The 14,730-nt window shown below is 44.3% G+C and overlaps 2 protein-coding genes across 4 annotated transcripts; one reads left to right on the top strand and one right to left on the bottom strand.

Moving 5' to 3' along the window:
- The first annotated feature begins 218 nt into the window (after positions 1 to 218).
- samd1a (sterile alpha motif domain containing 1a) lies at positions 219 to 8,442 on the top strand. Of its 3 annotated transcripts, none has more exons than XM_018704625.2 (7): positions 219 to 776; positions 3,478 to 3,832; positions 4,253 to 4,395; positions 4,493 to 4,553; positions 6,242 to 6,323; positions 6,632 to 6,746; positions 7,063 to 8,442. In XM_018704625.2, the coding sequence occupies exons 1-7, from the start codon at positions 414 to 416 to the stop codon at positions 7,207 to 7,209; spliced, it is 1,266 nt and encodes a 421-aa protein (XP_018560141.1). In that variant the 5' UTR covers positions 219 to 413; the 3' UTR covers positions 7,210 to 8,442. The 3 variants fall into 3 exon arrangements, with proteins under 3 accessions (XP_018560141.1, XP_018560142.1, XP_018560145.1); XM_018704626.2 differs by having other exon boundaries at positions 220 to 776; positions 4,256 to 4,395; XM_018704629.2 differs by lacking the exon at positions 219 to 776 and adding an exon at positions 859 to 1,064.
- Positions 8,443 to 8,615: 173 nt separating this feature from the next.
- Positions 8,616 to 14,634, bottom strand: LOC108902677 (very-long-chain enoyl-CoA reductase-like). Its single transcript, XM_018704630.2, is given in 13 exon segments — positions 8,616 to 9,846; positions 10,279 to 10,338; positions 10,340 to 10,368; positions 10,461 to 10,518; positions 10,639 to 10,682; positions 10,772 to 10,844; positions 10,987 to 11,092; positions 11,329 to 11,444; positions 12,713 to 12,816; positions 12,911 to 12,955; positions 13,061 to 13,112; positions 13,884 to 14,213; positions 14,388 to 14,634. Coding segments are annotated over 12 exon segments (1,029 nt in total). The 5' UTR covers positions 14,052 to 14,213; positions 14,388 to 14,634; the 3' UTR covers positions 8,616 to 9,672.
- Positions 14,635 to 14,730: the final 96 nt, after the last annotated feature.

Below are 14,730 nucleotides of genomic sequence, written 5' to 3'. Positions count from 1 at the left end.
TGAACCCAGGTTCTTCGATTTGTCATACTGTGGACTAGCGTCAGTTAGCCTACTTCATCAAAGGCTTACTAGCTGTTTGTATTACGCTTCCTAACTTTTTCAAGTAAAATACCACCTTATGCACCCATTAGGGCGCACATGGGGCCGGGTGCGCGCGCACGTCCCCGTCCAGGACTGCACATTCCACCTTAAAAACCCCTCTCTCGAGTGAAACTTTTCGTCTGTAATCCGTCGGTCCACCTTAAGCGCACACGCAAACGCAGGAGGCGTACAGCGAGGTTTCCGCTTCTCAGTTGGGCTCGGACCGCGGCTCACGAAAAAACACCGTGTGTTAACGTACAAGGTTGACGCACCAAGGTAAGAAAAAAAGCAAAAAAAGAAAAAAAGCACGCGAACCAACCAAGCAGAAAAAGATGTCTGAATCCAAGTACCGCGAGTGGATCCTGGACACTATCGACTCGCTGCGGTCGCGGAAAGCCCGGCCGGACTTGGAGAGGATTTGCCGAATGGTCCGGAGGCGACACGGGTCCGAGCCCGACCGAACCTGCGCAGAACTGGAGAAACTGATTCAGGAACAGACCGTGTTGAAAGTTAACTACAAGGGCTCTATTTCGTACCGAAACGCCGCCAAGGTTCAGCGGAGAAGCAGAAAAAAAGACGATGTAACGTTAACGACGGCTGCGAGAAGGAGCGCGGTGGAAGAAGCCAGTCATTCTGACTTGAGCAACGGGGACAGCGCTTTCGGTCCTGTTGACCAGGACGAGGAGGATTTGGAGGTATGTTTGAGGCTGATGCGAGGAGACATGTTTAACGAGCTCACATCTCATTGTCATACCACATCATACCAAATTAACAGGTGGAGATAAAAGCCCGGTACGGGCTGTGTGTGGTTTGCACAAATAAACGTCTTTTTTGGTGTGTGTGTGTGTGTGTGTGTGTGTATGTGTACACGGGGAGTGGTGAGGGGAGTGATTTGCAAGTGCACCCAAAACTGCCGCAGACGGGGAGCGGCGGTTGGACCTCGCTCGAGCGCTACCGAGGCGGAGAAGAAAAAAAAACAGAAGGTGCGCGTGTAGTGAGAGTGTGGCATATTTTACGTCGCGCCGTTTGAAAAGCACTTTAAACAGTCGGCGCGGACGGGCAAACAGAAGACGGGAAAAGTTGCACCGTCCTGTCCGTCCGCAACAGCCCCGGTCGAGCCTCCATTATCAGCAGCAGAAAGCGCTTTTCAAGCCCCAAACTCGGCGTTGAGCGAAGGGGAGGAGAGGGGGGGTGGTTGTGTAGAGCTCACAAGAAACGAGTACGCTGAAGCCGGAAGTTGAGCAGATTTGCTTTCAAAATAAGAGCGTCAAGACAAGCGCTCGCCACTGGGGGTTTTATTTTGAAAGCCGGGGCTAGAAATATGTGTTGTAATTCTCAGTCACTTGTCAATGTGGGAGTGGGTGAAGGGAAAAAAGTCTCAAACACCGCGGATGTATGTAGGAGCCTGATGGGGGGACGTTGGGACATTGTTGGGTTGTTGATTGTTTTTTTCCCGGGGGGGAACGGGGACTGCCTCCCCGGGCGAAATACCAAATGTCACTGTAGAGCCACATCCAGACGCATATATTTCGTCTGTCCATGACGAGATGTCACCCTTTCCGTCTGGACTTTAAAATATGCCCATCACTATGTTTTGTCCCGTGAAAACAGCGAACAAATCGATGGCTATCGATGCCAAAGTACTCCTAATACACGTATATGCAGTTCATTTCTGCAAACTGCGTCTATTTTTCGAGTGATGGACGATTGCCGACGCAGTGCATAAAGTCGAACCCCTAGATCCATTGTCGGACACGCTGCCAAGCCCGGTCACGTCTAATGCTTGGTGTTGGCTGTTGTTGTGGCCTCTCGTCCCGTACAGCAATGGCATTTCATCTCCTTTGCCTGACAACTATTTGTTGACAGCATTTTAAAATGGGCGACCGCATTGCAAAGTGATGAAATATGAGAGCCGATAACAATGTGTGAGACCTGAACTAACGTAAAGCGACCGCAAACTGTTCGTCCAGCTCTAGATGGCGGATGCGCCCTGTCCGATTTGGGTTAAGCTGAGATCAAATTGACTTTGTTCCCTGAAAGGCGTGTGTGTCGCTACAAAACACGAATGCTTGTTTACTTTGAACAGGCTGCTTCTCGGGGCTTGTTATCCAGGTCTTTTTTTTTTTTTTACCCCGAAGACTAGGGTCAAATGTAGACAGTGACGTGTCCGATAACGGGCTCATTTTCGTTACTCTTTCTGTTCCGTCGCTTTCGCTGTAAATCGTTGACCCGGTGCAAAGTCAAAGTAGACTATAATCGAGGGCGGCTGGTGCTCGCCGCGATCGGAGTGTGCCGCGTTCATGTACCCGTCGAGTTAAAAGCTCGTTTCGGTTTGTTTTTTCTCATCTCCGGTCTGCTTTGCCGCGGCTCGGCCCCGGGGAAGCGCTCCGTTAAAGACCACAGACACAATGGCGAGGTCTTTACCGCGGCTCCCCCAACTCCATGCGCACTTTGGAGGAAATTTGAGAAAAACAAAAAAACGCCTCCCATCGGCCCTCTCTATGCTCCCTATGTGTTTGAATGATCAGTCGTAAGGCCTCTAAAAAAAAGACGGGGGACGCACCGAGCGTGCACGTCGGTTATGTTTGTGAGCCGAGATGAAAATCACGTTGAATTGAGATCCTCGGGGGGAGGGGGGTAGGGGGTGGCTGGGGTATCGTGTTTTTGTGACCGTGTCTCGGTGAAAGTTATGTGAAATGCGGTGCGATGGGTGAATGCCATACAAGCGGCTCTTTTTCACAGGAGCGGGGCGGGCTTTAGTGCGCTCTTGTGCTCGACTGCTGGGTCTTGGACACGCAGTCGCACACAAGGTAATTTTTCACACAGGGCGCCGTCGACAAAAAAACAAAAAAACCCCCACAGCGATAGAAACGAGTGCGTATGTTAAAACTACTTGTGCGCCGGCGGATGACATTATTATATGCAGTTGTTTTATTGCGTGGAAACACATTTGTGGTGGCGGGGCTCACGGACTGTCTCTGCGGAGTGTTCACACTGCACCGCGGAAAGGGACGGAGGCATTCAAGGCAATAATTTACCACCACAGCGGTCAAATTGCGACATCTGTACGAGCGTGTTTTCATGTGACACGTTCAGCCTACAATTAGTACTCTGTCATGACAGCAATCCCATGTACCCTTCGCAAGGTTTAACAGCTTTTTAAGTTTCTGTCAAATGATGAAGTTAATTGTTTATAAAGGCTTCCCTTTTGAATCAAATGTTTTTTATCCACTGAAACTAATTCCCTATTTATCCAAGCAAAGATGTGATGTAGGCTTGTTTAATTCTGCATCCACATTAGATGTTTTAAATATCATGTAATCGTAGTTAGAGATTCCAATTACAAAATGCAATATGATTGAAATTATATGTTGCACCTATACTCCTGTTTCGCAGGCTGACACCTCCATGGCTATGGACACAGACAGTAATGCAGATGAGGAGGGGGCCGATGAGAGCCGGGATGGGCAGGACGGGCCCTCTCCTGGTGGCACGTATGAAGATGGTGCGGTGCACTGTGCCTCTGCGCGAGCCGTCTCTGCCCCCTGCTCTCCCTCTGGCACTCGGCCTGGCCCCGGCACTGGCTGCGGCCCTGGCTCGGGGCTGGACTGTGTCTCTTTCCAGAAGGCTGGTGAGAGGCCCAGCTCCTTGCCCCCTTCCAGCCCCAGGGCCCTCACACACAATGACTGGGCTTATGATTCTGCTGTCTGCCCAGCAGAGCGCCAGAACCCAGGAATGCAGAGAGACAAAGGTATTCACACTGCTAGACACAGTCCAGTACGCACTCCCGGCATTATGGAGCACTCTAATATTGTTTTATGTGCAATCTGTACATTCAGTTTTGCATTGCATATGAAATAGGGGTGGAAGCTTTTAACCACCTAGATGATAAATTGTGGGGTGACACAGTTGTTGACAGTAGAAATACTTTAGTTTATGTAAGCTAGACAGAGTTGCAGGAGTAAATAATGCATTTCCATGCCTTAGCGAAAACGTTGCTGCAGTTAGAAGTGAATCATTGATTGGCCTGTATGTACCAGTTATTTAGGTTTGATGAAATATATGAAAAACACACAGAGAAAGAACTGTCAGTTGAATTAGTTATTAATTATCAAACTAATCTAGAACGGATGATAGCAGAGTGTGATGTAAATGGTTCCTTCTGTGTTAGCAGCAGCCACGAAGCCAGCAACCAACCCTGTAACTACTAGCCCCTGTGCTTTAAAGACCAACACAAAGAAAGAAGATGGAGGCAAGGTGGAGGACAGCAGCCTCTCGTCTGACCAGTTGGTACCAGACTATGCAGCACGACTGGTAATTGGCCTGTATTCCCTGTATATCTCCTGCTTCTTTGATCTCTCTGCTCTCTATCTGACATTTTCATGTTTCATCTGTTTTGTTTGGCTGACAGGATGAGACCAGGAATGTATCCGATGGAAGACCACAGACACTGTCTTTGCCATCTGACAACTGTGAGTTACATAGTTTCACGTTTTATTTTGAAAAGCAGCTTGTGTCTTTTTTGCAGAAAACAGATCACTCAGCCGCTTTTTCATTTTGGAAAATGGTTTCTAATAAGACGCACATGCTATGACACACAACTAATGGCAGTTTCTTTTTCAAAGATCATGCTAGTTGTTATTTTGCCTTTAGCACTAGTATTTGCCTCACCCTTGAGGCTTATTCAAGATGTTTTGAATGCTTCACAAGCTTGTCATGCTGCCTTCTATCCAGGTGGTGCTCACTTTGACTGTTAAAAGTCATCGCAGTAAACATGCTGCCCTTGTGCAGTACTGCACTGTTAATGGCAGTGGCTCATAAAAGTGGAAATCTGCAGACTTAGTAGTTTGATTCAGTATTGAAGTTGATGCATCTCGATTTCCAGTCAAGAAGAATCACCACCTGACCATATAATAAACACACAGCTGCAGAGCGTTTCCAACAGCTGTCTGCTTAAATTGGTTTTAACAGGTATCTTTACAGATAGCTCTTAATAATTCTGAAACGGTCTGTTCTGTATTTTCCAGTATATATGTGTTTACCAACAAGCAAAACTTTAAGAATTGCGTATGGATTTAAATAAAAGTTACTAGAAGTTCCCATCCACCACCTCAGAGACACAGGGTTTAATACCCAGTAGCGTTCCCTCCACCTTGTCTGTGTATAGCAATGAGCACACTATGTTATTTTTGTAGTGGGATACCTACAGAGTCGGTTTCTTTGTTGAAAATTTGAAAAGTGACATGCTAGCTTTGAATGTGTTTGAAGCGGTTATAGATTTCCCCTCCTCAGTGAGACATTACCAAGAGATCTCCACGCAAATGACTGATGTGGCATAACAAACAAACAACACTAAAATATTTTTACCACTGCACAAATACCATGTCACTGTGTGCTCTACCTGTGCTGGGCCTGGATGTAGTTTGGCTGGGAGGAGTGCTGTGCTACAAAATAACGGCTTCGTTTTGGTCATGCGTTACGTGCGTGACAACAGTCCTGCCAGCACACCTGTGAAAGTGGGCCGGTGTGTTAAGGGTGCTGTTTCAGTGCTCATTCACTCTACCCTCACTGTGCTGAACCGTGAACAAAGTCTAATAGAAAAACATACTGTACCGTGACAGTAGAGGCCTCAGTGTGGCATATTAGTACCATGGAATAAGCACCACTTCCACAACTCTGGTGCTGTTTGTTCAGCATCACACCTGTGAATGTCAAGGATGTGAAAAAACCCCAGAAAAATTGTTAATATAATTTGAATTAATTTTTCACATTGAATTTGAAAAAGTACTCAAATCAATGCTTCTCTTTGCTCCCACAGTGAGTCATATGAACTTAGCTCCCCTTTAATTGCACATTGGAGTACATCAGGTTTTATGAATGATGTGGGGCCTCGAGATAGACATGCTGTGGCTGTTCATTGAATGTTTCATGTTGATAAAAACAAGTGCAGAGGACTCTGATGCCAAAAAACTAATGTTCCCTGAATAGAACTGGTGTTTCTCCTACATGTTGTCAAACTGCCACTTTAATAGGAACCAGTGAAATCAACTAACTGTTAAGGTTTCTCTTACAGCATGTCATAATATCCATTAAATCAGCGCTTTATCATTGTAAAATTCACACAATATTTATAGTAATTTATCTTCCATTTTGGTTGCAGGTACATTTAAAAAGAAAATAGATATATCACCCTTTACAACAGCTGAAGATGGTCTTTTGAATGGAAGTAAGGGTGATGATGTGTGAGTATCTAATTCATTCAAGTCATTCAGTTCTCCTCTAGAAACATATTTTAGCAGATTCATAAGATCATGTCTCCCTCCCCTCTCCACAGTGGATTTACACACCTTTATCAGCCTTTGTCCTCCAGTTCCTCTCTCAAATAGTACATCTACTTATGTCTGAAGGACACCACTTAAATAATTAGTTAACTTCATAGTGGGCTATGTAAAGGCTTGAACAGATAATAATAAAGTGAGAAATAACCTGCTAATGTTAAGGCATCCTGCAGTCATTGTTTCTGACTCTTCTTCACCTGGCCTTCCTCCAGCTCTGTGAAGAAGGAGAAGATGAGCCAGAACTTGTTGCAGTGGACTGTGGCAGATGTGGCCTCTTACTTCTCAGCTGCAGGCTTCCCGGAGCAGGCTGTGGCGTTTCGAACACAGGTTAGTGCACCACCACGAGCTGCCACAGGGGGAGCTACGTGTACACTGAAAACCAAAGTTAACACCCCATCACCCAATGCATTTGTAGAGGCAGTTAATGTGTAGTTTAGTGGCATAAGTTGCAACCAGTATTCATTTATTTGTGTATATCAACCTGCACGGTAAAGTCAATAGGTCAATAGCTAATTTTACTTTATACTCTGTTTGTCCTGGTGGCACCTAAAATATTGTTCACACATGTTAAGCATTCAGTACCCCCTTTCAGAAACCCAGGTGTGACACTAACTGAGAAAAATATTTTTTCTCTCACCAACAGGAAATTGATGGGAAATCCCTTCTTCTAATGCAGCGCAGTGATGTGTTGACTGGTCTGTCTATCCGACTCGGCCCCGCCCTCAAAATCTACGAGCGCCATGTGAAGGTGCTGCAGAGGACCCACTTCCTGGAATACGAAGACCTCTGAAGCGGCGATTCACAATGACAGGCAGACAGACAATGCTGCATCGACCCAAACATGCATGCAGTGCCCTCTCCCATCTGGATCCTGCCACCCACCTTCATATACAGCATATGTAGAGGGTGAGTGGAGGGGGAAAGGCTGCGGTGGAATGAACTTTCACTGTGAGAATGACCAGAAACTGAAAGACAAGTCATCCTACCTCTCATTACGGTCTTTGGTTTTCAAATAGTTGTCATTTCACCCATGAGACCGCATTGTGAAGGGAACAGACTGCTACAATCAGAGTACGTTTTAAAGTGGAGGAGCAGTGACCTTTCTGCAAGAGAAAAAGGTGGGTAATGCAGCCAGTGAAGAGGATTCTACCTTGCACCAAGTGCACCACCTATGGGCTAATGTACTCCCACAGATGATGACTGCATAGAGCTGTAGCAAAGTGTTATCACAGTTTTGGGTCCACATGAAAATGTTGGTTTATTGCGATTCTGAAATCTCTACCCGTGTCTTTCCCCCCGTCTATTACAGTACCTTCTGTTTGTAAGCCCAGAAACAGGTTGTAACGCTCACAGATTAACATAAAGCACATCTGTTATGCATTTTCCTTTTACTCATATGATGAGTTGATTTAAGTGTCATCAAAGTGCTGTGGAAGTCAGACTATATACATATCTACATCAAGTCTGATTCCCGACTTATCATGTCAACAATAGCTGCTGATGTTGGATTATGTCTTCAGTGTCTCTGTAACACTAAGATATTACCAATATGATATACTACTACTTGCTGGCAAGGCAATATATTGTGGGGTTTTTTTTCTTTGTTTTATATTGTTTAGAAATGACTATGGTCCAACGTAATACAGTTGCATTTTGGGGAACAATTTAAGATAGATGTGACCAGAAAATGTGCAGCCTAATGGAATTTGCTTTTATACATAAGCAAAATAAAGTAATAAACTTGTGGGAAATGTCATTGTGATACTGAATATATTGTTTTAAATCCAATACAGCTGCTCAGTGCCTGTTTACAGAGCAGATATCTTGATCAAATGCAATATTTTTATGTTATCATCCATTATAATTTGTCCAGTGTCTCTTTGTGTTTTGATCTAAGCCAGCCACTTGAATTGTAACATTCCATACGATGTAGTCTACATCTCCAATATATCTCCTCCCCTTTTTATCTGTAACATCGACACTTCTTCCAGAGTCACAAATAAAGCTTGTGTCTTTCTATTCACTCACTTGTTTTGTGATACATTTTATTAACCCTTGTATCAACAGTTCACCTAAAAGCAATTGTTTCAATAGCACAGCGTCTCAATCGCATATTGTAAACAAACTTTCCACTGCAGATAAAAATTCCTGCTCCAAACTCAATGCTTTCCTCACACATACATATTGCAGCAGGAGTATTGTATTCTGTACAACACCAAAAATTCCTCATTTATTCTGAAGGTTCAGATGATGCAGACATACACGTTCAGTGAAAACAGAATAGAAATGGTGAATAAATGTATCTTTCCTGTTTTGAATGTATATATCCAGTGTCTTGTATCCAGTTTTTGGAAGCACCAAAAGATATTCAACTGTTTTGTAGCTGCACAAATTGTCAGATTAGTACAAAAATAACCAAATGGAAAAAGTACAGACTGCACAAAAATTTACATAATACACTGATAATGGTTTGATGACTGAAACTTGGTCTATTTGCTTTTTTTTTTTCAGCTGAATACCTTTTGCAATATAATCTTTGTGTGTGAGAGGATGTGTGTTCATGCTATCAGCAGTGTTTTTCTCTAATTTTCCCTATGCCAGAAACACACTTGATCCATGTACAGACAAATAGAAAACCGTTTTCCTCACCCATGGTGGAAAATATGGGAATAAGAATATACTATTTCTAGCCCGGATCTAATAGCACTACCATCACGTAAAGGTCGCTTGGATCAGTCAGATCAGTAGTGAGCTGCATGAGGCCGCACAGTTGTCAGCTCCAGGCTGCGTACTAGTTTGAGATGCAGATTAGCCCCTTTGTTTCCCAGCTTTGTGGGAAACTTCAATGATTAGGCTGCCATAAGCCATGAAAATAATGAAATGTTTTAACAACTAAATGGCTCTCTACATCAAATATTTTACAACTTATCAAAGTAGCAAAATAAAAAGGACATTTTTCATCTTTGTCTTCAAGATCACAAACAACATTAAGTTAAGACTTTGCTGTATTTAACTCTGAAGGCCAGTAACAGTCTTGCACTCACCGCTCAGAGTAACTGTAACTGCCTCTCCTTGTTATGGAGTGACATGCAAGAAAACGTGACATGGAGTCCATGTGACCAAAACGTATCCATGCTGTTGACCTCAGCACACATTTTCTTACATCCAAATGGATGCAGGGGCCCGTAAGAAGGGATCCCAGTCGGCGAGGGAGTTGGATGTGTGCAGCGACCTTTGTTTTCTGTGCCAGGCTCTACAGGATGAAGGGGAGTATGGAGGAGCGCAGGGTTGGATAATCTCTGAACTCCTTTAAGTAGCCGCGGTGTTTGCCTTTGGCCCACACAGTCATCTGGATGAAGGCCACAAGAGTGAAGAAAGCCACAGGCACACACTGGGTCATCACCGTGAAGCCAATCCAGGAGCCCACCTGCAAGCAAGAAGTTTTCACACACCCCGACAGAAACACACACACACACACACACACACACACACACACACACATAGTGGACTGAGATGTATGGTAAAAGTGTAGGACATAACCAGTAGATGGCAGCAAAGGTGTAATAAAATAAAATACAGTGCAGGCCACTGGCTAGAACACAATGACAGACAACTAGTCTCTGTATTTCAGTGCAAGTAAAACACATAAAACAATCAACAAAATAAGTGAATGACTTTTCCCATATCCTCACATACAAAGTTATATTTATTAAAGTGAAAACCAACTAACATTAACATTAACCAATCTGAGAATCAGTTTCACATCACCTTTGATTTTATTTCTCATTAGAATATATTTAAAAACATATTTTAACATTTTTTGTTAGTTATGTACAAGTGGATCTGGGTATCTGCTCACCTCATATGTGTAGTTTGGACAAGAGACCAGCCAAAAAATCCAAGTGAAAGGATTTTTCGTTCGGGTAAGGAATCTTCTTGGTTTTTGATCCTGAGATGACAAATTAAACATTGCATTGCCCTGAAATTACTGACCTAAAAATGCCAAGTAACAACCACACATCATTGTTCCAAGATGCTCACCTGGAGATTTGAGGTTACGAAGTGCAACATGGATGGAAAAATTCCCCACCTGACAGAACTGTGGGAGTAAAGCCATCCAAAGATGAGAATCTATATAACCATAAGTAATTAGGTTTAATATCTGGAAAATTACTTTACTGAACCAGAAAAATACAACCTTCACTTATCTCAAGCTTACCAAGAAAATGTAAAGTCCTGCGTTCACCTGCTGCTGCCCATAAACTGTTGGATGTTTCACAGAAAAATAGATTAAGATGTAAATCAACTGCAGCTGATGAGTTAAAGTGAGAATTGCAGTGGTCAGCACTTACAAGGCGGCGTGTAGAGAGGGTGGTTAATGTAGTACGCCATCCAAGCTGCGGTGCACCAGTAATAGCCACAGTTCTGGAATAGAAAGTGGGCCTATAATATGTCAAACTGTCAAGATAAGGCTTCACATGTGTTTGGTTTGGATTTCTGGGAGTAAGAACACTGCGCTAAATAATAAATATCATTTTGAAAGATCAGAGTATGCAACTCAACTCACCTTAAATATGTTTCTGAGAGGCATGGTCCCGTGGGAGATACGATGGACAAACAGCGTCTCCAAAATCCTTTTGATGTAGTGGAAGGAGTGACACATGCAGGCCAAGCTGCAACAGGACACACAAACACACACTTACATATTTAGCTGTGATTAATACATTGCTGCGCTACAGTCCATTACACTTGGCCCTGACTCAGTGTCAACACTGCAATATGCTTGACGACTGTTTGTCATGTTGAGTGGAGGGGAGGGCGTCTGTGCAAAGCCTGGGATTGTGTTGATGCACTGTGGGAACATCGCAACAGATCCCTTGAAAACATAAGCAGGCTGGCTGACACTCACTGCACGACCCACTGCTTGCTGCTGGTGAAGTCGTATTTTGGAGAATAGATGAAGGGGAGGCGGAAGTAGAACATTAGGTAGATGATCAGTGGGCCAACACACTCTGCCAGGAAGACCTGAGGAGAGCGGAGGAAAGACAGAAGCACATTAAATTTAGTTTTTCTTGATTTGCAGCCAGACGCAGGAGAAGGGCCAAAACAGCAACTGTGAATAAATCTATGAACAGCATTACAACAAACAGCTCAAACAGTTAACTTTTCTACACTAACCAGTAATTTCTCCCTGCTAAACTAGCACTTAGTCAGTCTAAACCCTCTTTCAAGAGGGAAAACATGCAACTGACACAAGTATGGCTCTGTCTTCTCTGACAACCCACTTGTCAAAGCCATCTTTCAGTCCATCTAATTCTCCTCAGCACTGACAACCACTCAGAGTAGCAATAATAGTATTCAACATGTGTCAAATGAGACACTAAGACAGCTTGTAATACCAGCTTTTCACAAATGATACGATCAAACGAAGCAGCACAACTGACAGTGAAACCGACCCCTGAATCAGCACCTCGGGCAAACCCCCCCCCCCCAGCTCAGCATGCCTGACCAATAGCTACTGGTGATCTAACTGCTAAGGGGGCACTTCATGTTCCTCCTAACCGCGTTGGCAAAGGTCTGAAGCCTGGCAGTGGTGTCAGGGTTGGGAACGCAGAGAGTGGGTGGGCAACGGGTGAGTAAAGAGGTGGAGTGAAAGGCAAGTGAGAGGTCATGGGGATAAACACCTATGGGGAGAAATGGGGCCATGAGATTATGTATCCTAGGACAGAGGACAGGCAGTGCAGGAAGCAAGAGAAAAAACAAACCACAGCAAATCACCTCTTTCTGTCACTGCGCGTTGATATTTATATTCAAGAGTTATTGAGTGGGTGACAGAGCATGTGTTTATATTTAAAATAAGAAGAATCTTAAATGACCATACCAGTGGTTTGGCGTGCTTTCAGTCCACTGAGTGCAAGTCATGCATACTTTGCGGAGTGTTTTGAAAAGCAAGCCTCTTTCCCCGAGCTAATAAAAAATATTCAGTCAGTTTGTTGTAGCTAAATCATACCCAGAAAACAAACATGCAGAAAGAACCATGGGTAATCACACAACTCCTTGCATTCTGAAGGTTAATGAACAAAGGATCAGATCTTGACCGTTGAAGCATCTTTGCAATCAGCAACAGGCAGGCTTCTTTTCAAAACACACTCAGAACTGAATTACCACATTCAAATCTTTGTAAAGGGCCAGTCGACTGTTATCACTGGATACTAAAGGAAGGTGGGAATAAATCTAAAAGGACAGCATTGGCTAAAACATGTGCCACTGTATGGTCCTAATAATGCACTCACAGTTCCCCATGTGAGCTGGGGTCCTAGGTCGCTGAAGTAGAAGCTGGCTGTGGTTCCCACAGGAAGAGTCTGGAGGATGTCTTCATCCCTGAGACACTTGGCCTCTGAGAAAACATGACAGATAAGACCAGACAACGTCACATAACACATTCAGTGGAGTTTGATATCTGCAGAATTGACTGTAAAAATCACACCCACTTGGATCCAAACGCAGGGATTGTCTGGCTGGATACCACTTTGGATCTGTCGAAATGGAAAGGGACTTTATTTTTGGATGTTAGAGAATTTATTTATCATAATCTAAGACAAAAGAAGTAGAAAATGTCTTCATTTCTTAAAGTCACTTACAGGATTTGTGAAACAAAGCTTTAATGTCCAGAATAGTGGCAGTTGGCTCCACCTGCAATCAAAATGTCAACGTTAAACAGCAGGCCGCCATGTTGACATTTACAAGCCAATTAACAAGACACTGGGCACTAAAAATACAAAAGCAGAAGTCAACGTTGTTGCTGTTTTCATTTCTTTTGGAATTTGTCAGACTTGCATTTTGCCATTTTCATCCGCAACGTGATCCCTCCCTCTTTCTGACACCACTCTGCACATTTACATAACCTGCTAATCGTGTAGTGCCTACTCTGCCCTGCCCTGTCCTGCTCGCTTGCTTGCCCGTTTGGCCTCTGTGAGCACAACGCAGGCATGTACTGTAGCTGGAACAGAAAATTCCTGTCAGATGAAGAGGGAATTCTCACCTCCTAACTGCAACCCTCGTCTCAATAGAAACGTTAACCGATAATGGCTGCACTTGACCAGGCCGCCTGTGAAGTAGATGATTATCTGTAAAATTACCCCGCCTGCCGACAGTGATGACTCTGTGGTTCTTCAGCTCAAACAAACATGTTTCCTGTGACTTCACTGCAGAGTAATCAGAGCGCTACTTTTAGCTCATACGTAAAGGGGGTTTAAATCATGAAGCTTTAAAAACTGGGAGGTGATAAACTGCAGGAATTGTTCACAAAACCTGAGGCCTAAAATCAAAAAGGTCTTAAGCACCTGTTTGTGTTTGTGATAGGACTCAACATTCACTTATTAAGTATTATTAGTCCTCTAAAATCATTATGGTAAATATAAAGGGTGAGTGTAATCAGAGACCATTCATCATGAGGACTCTCACCTTATCCAGCAGTAAGAGTTTCTCCTTGGTCTTTAAGTCCACGATCTCCACCTCAAAGTAAACAGTCCTTTTGGCCTTTTTGGGAGTTTTTGGTTTTGGCCTTGGTGCAGATTTCTTCTCAGGTTCTGCTGTATTCACATTCTTTGCTTCTAAGGCGAGTACATCCATGATAACGTTTGATCCCAAACCTCAGTAGCCTGTTGAAATAACCTGTGATACTTCCAGTCCTCTCTTACTGGTGCAGTGCAACTCCCAGCTCTCCCTCACCAGAACTGCCACTCCAGCTGAAGCTTCTTTGGTGTCTTTTGGCCTCTCGGAATAGCCCTCCACCTCCAGAGGAAGAGAGACGAAAATATGTGAGACCATAAACACCCCCCCACCCCCACCCCCCAGACAGGAGTGTTATGTGTGTTAGAGAGTGGAGACATGCAAGCAAGGTAAAGAACAGCGAGGAGAAGCGGAAGGAGAGCTGGTCGAAGAACATGAAGCAAACCTGCTCCTCACCTGAACAGCAGCAGCCTCTTCATGACCCACAACCCCCCACTCCGTGCAACAAAACGCACTGAAGACGAAACCGGAGAGCCCCAAGACATAATCCATAGTGCGCCATTTGCAAGGCTAAATATAAGTCGCCTGATTTGCTCTGCACCGGCTCGGTAACCTTGGGAAGCCACATACGGGCCTGCTCCGTGTCAGATGCCAATGTGCTCTCATTAGACCTATAAGACACATCTCCTGTCTGCTCTGCTCCTCACTTGGTTACACAGTGACGCCCCCCCATTAAAAGCCTGATCCGAGGGGATGAAAGATCTCCACATGCCAACACCCTCCCTCCCCCTCACCCCCT

The sequence above is a fragment of the Lates calcarifer genome, linkage group LG11, assembly GCF_001640805.2.
Source record: "Lates calcarifer isolate ASB-BC8 linkage group LG11, TLL_Latcal_v3, whole genome shotgun sequence".
NCBI lineage: Eukaryota > Metazoa > Chordata > Actinopteri > Centropomidae > Lates > Lates calcarifer.
The sequence above is the reverse complement of the archived record's forward strand: the minus strand, read 5'-3'. Positions and strand labels throughout refer to the sequence as shown.

Excerpts from the sequence above, each read along its gene's own strand:
- samd1a (XM_018704625.2), top strand. The coding sequence starts at position 414 with ATGTCTGAATCCAAGTACCGCGAGTGGATCCTGGACACTATCGACTCG. Across the intron at positions 777-3,477 it reads AGGACGAGGAGGATTTGGAG|GCTGACACCTCCATGGCTAT; the intron begins GTATGTTTGAGG and ends CCTGTTTCGCAG. Across the intron at positions 6,747-7,062 it reads CTGTGGCGTTTCGAACACAG|GAAATTGATGGGAAATCCCT; the intron begins GTTAGTGCACCA and ends TCTCACCAACAG.